This window comes from Myotis davidii, unplaced genomic scaffold (assembly GCF_000327345.1).
Source record: "Myotis davidii unplaced genomic scaffold, ASM32734v1 scaffold713, whole genome shotgun sequence".
NCBI classification, from domain to species: Eukaryota; Metazoa; Chordata; class Mammalia; order Chiroptera; family Vespertilionidae; genus Myotis; species Myotis davidii.
The window spans coordinates 234,101-244,349 of record NW_006285038.1 but is presented as its reverse complement, the minus strand read 5'-3'; the positions used below and the strand labels follow the sequence as shown (position 1 = coordinate 244,349).

The window sequence follows — 10,249 nt, the reverse complement described above, 5'->3', positions numbered from 1 at the left end:
TGGTAATTTTAGATAATGATTAGTCTTTAGGTTTATAGATCTATACTATGAATCTGAAATACTCAGATACAGGAGGCTCCTGCATAGTGACTCTAAATCTTATCACTTGTGAAACTCTCTGAGCATCTGAGGAATGCTAGAAAAACCCATCTAAGGAAACATGCATGTAAACCTTGACCAAGAATTTGAATATTACTTCAGGATTTCCTGGAGCTGGTAAATATACACTGACCCTAAATTGAGAACGCTTGCTGTACAAATTAAATTTGAATGAAGTTCACCGTCACTAAACCATTTTTTCTGACTAACAGAAATAAATTTTAGCTGGTGAGTTATTTATCTCTTCTTTCCCGCCCATCTCCTCTTTCTTATCTCCTCCTCCATCTTTATACATTCTGATCCTCTTGGGGGAAAGAATAAAGAGTAAGAGGGAGGAGAATGGTATAGAAGGTTTAGGATTTGCTGAAGTTAAATAAAGACCTACAAATGTACTTATATGCATTTTCCTTCTAATGGTGAAAATAAACATATATCCATACCACAGATGCATCACATTGATGTTTTAGACTATTATAAATCTTAATCCATGTATATAAGTTTATTACTATATCATAACCCTATGTCCATTGGGAAGCATTCTTTCTAAAGAAGGCAGAAGGCATAAGGCACAATTTTATTCTTCTTTAAGAGTTCTTGTAATTGTGTTCAGTTTAGTCACCTGGTAGTTTTAGATAATGATTAGTCTTTAGGTTTATAGATCTACACTATGAATCTGAAATACTCAGATACAGGAGGCTCCTGCATAGTGACTCTAAATCTTATCACTTGTGAAACTCTCTGAGCATCTGAGGAATGCTAGAAAAACCCATCTAAGGAAACATGCATGTACACCTTGACCAAGAATTTCAATATTACTTCAAGATTTCCTAGAGCTGGTAAATATGCACTGACCCTAAATTGAGAACGCTTGCGTACAAATTAAATTTGAATGAAGTTCACGGTCACTAAACCATCTTTTCTGACCAACAGAAATAAATTTTAGCTGGTGAGTTATTTATCTCTTCTTTCCCGCCCATCTCCTCTTTCTTATCTCCTCCTCCATCTTTATACATTCTGATCCTCTTGGGGGACAGAATAAAGAGTAAGAGGGAGGAGAATGGTATAGAAGGTTTAGGATTTGCTGAAGTTAAATAAAGACCTACAAATGTACTCCAGCCCTGTTCTTAGCCACTCTAATGATCGCGGGAGCCCCTGCGGACCTGAAGCTTGCTGAAACGCACCCAAACAGTACACTGAGTCATGTCATATGCCCGCTTGGTTTATATTTAAATATGGGAAAATCTCTTAAAAGAGAATTCCTCAGTGTGTACGTTAGAACAGCTGTTTGGAACGTGGCTAGGTAGTTCATAGTAAATCAAGATTCTCTGATGATCTACATTTAGAACATGATGATTTAAATGAAGATAAACAGCTTCTGTTACTGAAAAGCACCTCAGAATTTTAATATGTGCTTAATGTGGGAATTAAGAATGTAGCAGAGACAGACTTTGTGTTTATCCTTAGCAATATTCCCCCATGAGGGTTAAATTTCATTAACTGAATTGAATTAAATATAAACCATGTAATACAATGTTTATCACAGTGTTAAAAATGTTATTTATAGTTCTGTAAGTCTCCATTGAGAAATTTATTTTCCAAACAAATTTGTCCACAGAATACTTTTCTCAGTGACCATCTTTTATGAATTTTTATCCATGAACAAATGATCAGAAATTGTGTCTTATTTAGGGAAAAAGTTCTTGCAGCATCTATTTCTGATTGAGAAACACATGGTCTTTAAAATACACAAAACAGGTGAACTGGGGGTCAGGGCCAAGAAGTGCCATAAGTTTAGGTAGAGTGGAATCAAGGTAGAGAATTAGGAGTGAGAGGAAATGAAAAAGGGAAATAAAAAATTAAATGATTGAAAAAATACTACTAGCATATAAGTCAAAAATATGACCAGAAAAGTTCATAGGTAGAAAAAATGTTAAATTTTACTTTCTATATTAGGAATTAGTAATATCAGAATGATATAAAAAGCTGTAGTTCAGTGGTTCTCAACCTTCTGGCCCTTTAAATACAGTTCCTCATGTTGTGACCCAACCATAAAATTATTTTCGTTGCTACGTCATAACTGTAATATTGCTACTGTTATGAATCATAATGTAAATATCTGATATGTAGGATGGTCTTAGGGTCGTTCTACCGCCAAAGGGGTCGCAACCCACAGGTTGAGAACCACTGCTGTAATTGGATTTAACTTTAGAAAAAAATGTTTTATAATTTAAAGTAAATGTAATACATTTTAGAAATTATAAAATAATATTTTCTAAACTGGCATAGAAAATTTGAGTTTGAGGAACTTTAAGAAGTATTTTACCATGTGACCTTTAAAATGTTAATGTGCATTGTGACTCTAAAATGATGATGTAGTATACATTTATGAGCTTAATTATCCACAGTCTTTTCCCCCCTCCATTTACCTATTAACATAATGTTTATCAGAAGATTGTTTAGGAAATGCTAGTCTATAAAATCAGAATGTATATTTACATTTATGTATTTCCTTTGATTCATTAAGTAATTATTTTAAACACTATTTATATAAAGGCATTGACATGCCTTTAAAAATATATCATGACTCCAGTCTCAAAATTTTCTTAACATGTCTATAAAAACGAACATTTTTCTCTTTTTTTTTTAACATAGCCCACAGCTGTAAGCAGCCGGAAACTCCTGTTCATGCAAATGTAGTAGGAATGGACCTTCCATCCCATGGGTATACACTGGTTTATACCTGTCAGCCTGGCTTCTTCTTAGCAGGTGGAACAGAACACAGGGTGTGTAGATCTGATAACACCTGGACTGGAAAAGTTCCTGTTTGTGAAGGTAAATTTTTTTTTCCCATAAAACCTTTCACAGAAGATATTGTACTATTTTGACTTCCCTCCAATAAAAGAGACAAAAAGTAAATAAATTAAATTAGTTTAGGAGCAAGGAAAATTTGTTGGCCAACTCTAAGGAAAGGAGTGATCTAGATCCTTCTGAACCTCGAGGCACAAAAATATTATTCTAGTCTTTACAGCTTCTTTTCCATGTTCTGGTGTTTGTTCTTGCCCTTATTACCTCTTCTAGTTTTCTATTCATGGTAGGCGTGCTAGTTTTATAAGGCTAAGCATAACAAAATACCACAAGCTGGGTGGCTTGAAAGACTAGAAATTTATTCTCTCACACTTCTGGAGGTTAGAAGTCCAAAATCAGTAGGCCCAAGTGCCCTCTGCAGGCTCTAGGGAGGATCATTCCTTACCTCTTCTAAACTTCTGATGGCTTCTGACTGTTCTTGGCATTCGTTCAGACCTGCCTCATCTCAGTTTCTGCTTTCATCACATGGCCTGTCCTAGGTATCCTATATGTCCTCTCTTCTTCTTATAAAGACATCAGTCATTTGTTTTAGGGATCATTTCACCTTAAGAGCCCCAAATAATTATATAAGCAAAGACCTGATTTCCAAATAAGGTCATATTCTGAGGTTCCTGGTGAACATACAATTGCGGGGATACATGCTTCAACCCACCGCAGTGAAAAAAATTGCTTCCAGCTTTCCTGGCCTCATACACTTCTGGCTCACACGCTGGTAAGAAAGAATCTTTCCCAAAGCTTGGTCATGAAAGCATATTAAGGAGTTCCATTGTCACAGTGTTGAACAGAGTCCATTTCTAAGTCCATTACTCAGCCTGAGCGATATGGTACGTTGAGCTTTTTTAGGTAAAGTGTCAACTGCTCCTGCTGCTTCTTCAGGACAGTCCCCATCTACACAAGATGTAAGGAATTTATGGGAGGGAATAGGGTTATGTTTCCAAAAGAAGGAGCAGAGGAAATATTTTTTTCTGAATTCTTGATAAAATTATCAAGAAACTATCTTTTCCTTTTATCTTTCATTTCTTCAGACCTTCTAATTCTTGATCTCTTGAAGATGTAATGGCTTTATCCTTCTTGAAATGTTTTTTCTCTCTTCTTTTAGCTAGAACATTACTGTTTTTTATTTAATTTTTATGGTAGAAATCTCTACAGTGTGAGATCATATTATTTTATTTGTTTACTTGTCATTGTCTTTCTTCGCTCTTTGCCCTTTCATCTGCTCCTCCCCAACTAGAATTTAATTTCAATAAAAACATAAACTTTACTTTTTACAACTGTGATTTTAACATCTAGATCAGTTCCTTGCATGTGGAGGTGTTAAATAATATTTGAGTAAATAAATATGTTATTCCCCCATAATTCTGGCTATCTATTCTCCATTTTCTGTAGTATTGTGTACCCATGATTTTCTAAAGGCTTGGTTCTTAGCCATCTCTTTGTTTTACTCTATATTCTCTCCCTAGATAAAGTCATTTAAGCTAATGGCTTCAACAGTCTCCTTTAAGGAGATTATTTGCAGATTAATGTTTATAGCTTATGTTTATTCTCTTTGCTTCAGAATTTATGTTCACTTGCTTACTTGATGTTTCTTCTTGAATTCGTCAGAGACATTTCAATACTCAATATATGCACATCTGAACCCATAAATTTTTTTCACCAAAGTCTTCATTTGGTATTCTCTGTCTTAGTGGTACTATCGTCATATAGTATATAGACATCTAGTAGTCAGCTTTGACACCTTCTTATCCCTTTAAATCCACCAGTATTTCAATAGTTTTTTTTAATTTATCTGATTTTCTGTTTTATCATCACTACTGCAGTAGTCTCACTGAAGATTAGTTCTACTGGGACCATCGCTACAGCCTTCTAACTTCCCTGCCCATGTCTATATCCACTTCTTTCCAAATTGTTCTCCATCTTTCAGCTAGAGTGATGTTCAACCAAGTAACTTCCCACTCAAACCTTTTAAAGACATTACATTGTCCTTAGGATAAAACTCTAAGCCTTTATGTGGCCTGCAAGCACGGCCTTTCATCATTCTTAGAGCTTTCCAGGCACATCCAGCTCCACACAGGATTTCTTTGGTTTATGGGCTACCTGTGGTGTGATTTCAAGCTCTAGTTTTAAGTTTTCTCCATTGAGCCTCCCCGATTCCTTATGACTCTATGTACTATCTCAACATTGTTTTTATTATTTTTAAACAAATGATTTCTGCCTTTATGCAACAGGAACATACACTCAGCCTTCAGCTTTTACGTTGGAATCAACTGCATCCAAAATAGATATGCCTCTAAAATAAGAAACAGTGTCCCATCATGTGGCAGCACTAATCTCTCCCCTCGTTTCCCTGGATATAAGAGGGGTAATTACTGAAATTGTTAGCTGTACAACAGGAGTGTTGAGTGGGGACAGGCATACTATGATGAACAGGACATATTGGAGAAAATTATATGATATGTCAGAGAATAAATTTGACAGGGGATCATGTTTTTGGGAAGTGTATGTAAGTGTTATTAATTACATTTACTTTTATAAACATTTTTTATTTCTTTTCATAGCTGGTTCCAAAATATTAGTGAAAGACCCCAGACCTGCACTCGGAACACCCAGCCCTAAGCTAAGTGGTTAGTAACTTCAGTTGTTTTTCTAAAAGCCATGATATCTAAAATGACTATTTATTTATACAAATATATTTTGGTATGTGAAAACTATGTATTTGACAATTTAGAATTTGGAATTTGACAGTTTGTTTTATGAGATATTGAATTTCCAGCAGTGTAATACTATGACATGTTAATATTCCAAAAATATTATGTATAGTTCTCCCTATAAAATTTCCTTCTGAGATTATCTGCAAATTACTGAATAATAATAGCAATTATTTTATTTAAAATATTTTTAAAATGGAATGTTATATAAAATTTTTAATTATAGATTTTTTAACGAAAGAACAAAATGCACTTGTTATGTGATTAAAAGTTTCAGAACTTCTAGAACTCGTTCAGTTTGTTTTCAATGATTAGATTTAAAAAGCAAAATTTTAAAACCTAGCGTCGTCACTAAAACATGGACTTGGAAGTCCAACAACATTGATGTAATTCCTATGTTATACACTCCATACCCTATGACTTTGGAGAAGACTCTAAAGAAATCAATGGAAAAAATATCGTTGAGTGAGGATAAAAAAAAGTAAGGGTTAATATATGAAAACTTTTTTAGTATTAGTCAGTATCTTATTTACATTGACATAAATGAAAAGCTACTAATAAAATTGCAGGCTTTGGGTCTAATCTTTACCTGGGAGATAGAGTGGCCCAGCTGTATTGAATCAGGAAGAGTGATAGGATCGCATTTGAGTTGGGTTCAGAAATTCTCAATGTACATGTTACAAAACTGGAGTGCTCACAGAACTCTGAGACACTGATTTATTCAGCACTCAGCAGTAACAGTCAGAATGTCACCAAGGCAGTCAAAGAGCATGTCAACATAAGAGAGGAAGGTTAGCAATAGAGTCAGACAGCCATACTGGCCAATCAGTGCACAGAATTTTCCAAGAGAAATGCCTTCTCGGGGAGCAGATGGATGCTCTAAATAATAACTCCACATCAAGTATAAATCTGGACTGTCCTGGACAGAACATTACAGTGATGACCAGTAAATAAATCAGGCAGACAAAATAAAATCATATGGAAGAACTAAACACCATGATGAGTTTAACTAATATTCAACAGTAAAGATTTCTGCATCAAACAATTATAGAATATATACTTTCCTCAAAGGCACATAGGACAGCTATAACAATGAATCATATATTAAGTAATAAATAAATCTACACAAATTTCAAAACACAGTCTTTTCTGATCATGATACAGTTAAAAATTAATAAGGAAATGAATACATTTTTAAAATTCTTGAATGTCTGGAAATTAAGAACAAGATTTATGCCGATGAATAACCATGAAATAAAGATGAAATTAAAATGAAAAATATAACACAGGAGTTTAGTTATTTTGAAATCTAAATATCTAAATTTGGGCACTGAAGCAAAAGAAGAGTTGTGAAAGGAATTCATACACTTAAATCCTTACATTAGAAAAGAAGAAAGCCTCAGAATTAGTGAGTTAAGTGTTTCTGTTAAGAAGATATAAAAATTCTAACAGAAAAAAACAAACAAAAGAAAACATAAATCAAGGCAATAAAAATGAACAAATAAACCCCAAAAATATAATAGAAAAATCTAAACAGTGCCAAAGGTAGTTGTTTGATAAAAACAACGTGAAAATTTTCTGGTAAGATTGATCAAGAAAGCAACAAAAAATAAATAGTAAAATAAAACTAAGTGTGAACATAACTACAGAGAGTAGATAATGAGAAACACATTAACCAAAAGCTATCAAAACTTTCTTTACAAAAATTAAATAAAATGAATAAATTACTAGAAAAGTATATTTTATCAGATCTAACTAATAAACCTGAGTAATTCAATAACAAAATACTAGTTAAAACTATTTCCACAAAGAAAAGCCATATTCATGGCTCTACTGATGAGTTATACCAAGTTTTAAAGGAACAGAACAGATTGCCCAGCTTAACAAAAATTCATCCAGTCAATAAAACTCATTCTATGGTACCACAAAGCTCTGCTAACTCAGTAAATACATAAAAAAGAAAAATTACTGACCCATTTGACTCCAGATTAAAGATGAAAAATAATTCTATACAAAATCTTAGCAAATAAAATACATTATAATAAAGATGACACATCCAATTGGGGTCATGATAAACATACATAAATATGTTTATGTTAAATAATTCTTAAAAGTAATGTATCACAGTAAGAGATTAACATGTGCCCAGCCAGTATGGTTCAGTGGTTGAGTGTCAACTCATGAACCAATAGATCATGGTTTGATTCCCAGTCTGGGCACATTCCCGGGTTGCAGGCTCAATCCCTGGTGTAGGACATGCAGGAGGCAGCTGATCAATGATACTCTTTCATCACTGATGTTTATATCTCTCCCTTACTCTCTCTAAAATCATTCTTTATAAGAGAGATTAACATGCAAAAAAATATGATCATTATAATACTTGTACCAAAAATACTTTTTTAGATTTTACATATATTTATGAGTTTTTAAAACCTTTTAATAAATTAAAAGGAAGGAATTTCTTTCACTTGTATCTATAACACTGGAGCAATGTCATCCTAAATGGGAAAATATTAGAAGCATTTCATTTAAAATCATGAATGAGTCAAAGTTATTGGATTACTAAAAAGAAACATTACTAAAAAGAAACATTACTAAAAAGAAACAGCCATAAAAGGCTGACAGCTGGGCTGAGTAGGGGGTGGAGGGAATTGAGCAAAAAAGAAAAAAAAGGACATTAGTGTGAGGATTGCTGGAGGCAGGTATAGGAGGTTTAAAGGTGATGTACGGAGACTTGGAGTGGTGAACACACAATACAATGTACAGACGATCTGTTATGGAATTGTGCACTGAAACCTGGGTAATTTTCTTAACCAGTGCCACCCCAATAAAGTCAATTAAAGGGGGGGGGGAATGAACGAAATTTGTCAATGGTTCAAAGTCAGGAGCATTAACACTCTGTTTGGCAAAGACGTGAAGCCTATGAAGCAAAGTTGATATTCAGATGTCTTGGAGGAAAGGATCATGACCACCGTTTTCCTCCTTGTCATGGATAACCACATCAGTGGTAGTTGGATCACACTTTAGAGTTTATAAAGAACTACCAAATACGCAATCACATTTAAATCTGAAAATAAAATTAACAATAGAAAATATTATTCCCATGTACATAGGAATTTAGATGAACAAATCGTGTCTGCCTCTCCTGCCCTATAATGAGTTGCATTTGTGTTATGTATGGGGTGGGGGAGGTGGGGGAAGGTGGTGCAGGCATGCTGGAGTTTGCAGGTACAGGGTTACCATAGCCAATTCTTTTTTTAAAAAAAAAATATATTTTTATTGATTGGAGAGGGAAGGAGGGAATCACTGATTGGCTGCCTTCTGCACAACCCCTACTGGGGATCAAACCCACAACCCGGACATGTGCCCTTGATCAGAATCCAACCCAGGACCCTTCAGTCCGCAGGCTGACACTCTATCCACTGAGCAAAATCAGCTAGGGCTCACCATAGCCAGTTCTGTGCATTCTTCCAAGCTGCAATCAGTGATGTATTGTTCACGATTTGAAATCTGCCATTATGGGAATATTTACAATATAGAAATCAGCAAATGCTACAGATCTTTTGTTGTTGTTCTGGGGAGTCAGTTGTTAAACATTTACTACTACATCAGTGATTAATCTTCATGCAGTGTGCTTTGCTTCAGCTGCTACCTGCCTCTTTCTCTTGCTATTTTTCCTGTCACTAGATTCTCTTTCATCTCCTTCAACCAACACTCCTTACGTTTTTCTAAGCACCATGGACAAGATCATTAGGTGTAGCAGATTTTCATGAAAGGTTCAGGGTTAGCAAAGAGTAACCACAGTCTGGGACAGGGAAAGTGAACCATCACAGACAACAACAACACTTATTTTTTGAGTGCATACTATTTGCCAGAACATTCTTCCCCTTACTCCTCCTCTTATCTCTACAACTAAGAGTCTGTTATTCCAAATCCCTGATTTTTGTAATGCAAAATTTAGCTCGCTACTCACTCCTAGGCAAACTTGTCCTAGGTATACTGTTTTGTTTTAAATCTGTTCATTTTAATATTTTTTATTGATTTTTTTGAGAGAGAGACATTAATTTGTTGTTCCACGTATTTATGCATTTATGGGCTGATTCTTGTATGTGTCCTGATTAGGGATTAACCCTGCAACCTTGGTGTATCTGGACAGTGTTCCGACCATCTGAGCTACCCAGCCAGGGCTAGATATACCTTTTTAAAGTTAAAACTCTTTATGGCGCTTACCCAAATCAGGGGCTTTTCCCATATTCACTGTATCAAATTTTTAGGCAAGGTCTGCCTATGCATACAGAGCATAACTGTGTAGTTTGAGGTTTGGAGAGAAAATGCCACTAGAAGGATGAACTCACAGGATCAGGAGTATGGATTTTTTAATGATATTAACTACATGTCTGCCAAATATATGTTTTATTAGCAACTATACGCAGAAGTTTCTCTATTTTATCTTCATATTAATACTGATAGAGAAGATTAGATGAAAAATGTGAATGACTTAAAGAAAAAAAAAAAAGCTTTTCCCTAAACCCATGCCATTCACTCACTCACCAAATGGCCAAGGCTCCATTGAATAGGTG

General features: G+C 34.7%; 1 protein-coding gene across 1 annotated transcript in view; it reads left to right on the top strand.

Moving 5' to 3' along the window:
* The window catches only part of LOC102765647 (CUB and sushi domain-containing protein 3), a gene marked incomplete at its 5' end in the record, with an annotated part of 698,415 nt that overhangs the window by 673,781 nt on the left and 14,385 nt on the right, over nucleotides 1–10,249 (top strand). Inside the window, 2 exons of the mRNA XM_006755250.2 lie at nucleotides 2,752–2,931; nucleotides 5,520–5,585. Coding sequence (XP_006755313.1) covers nucleotides 2,752–2,931; nucleotides 5,520–5,585 — 246 coding nt within the window. The remainder of the gene's footprint in view (nucleotides 1–2,751; nucleotides 2,932–5,519; nucleotides 5,586–10,249) is intronic.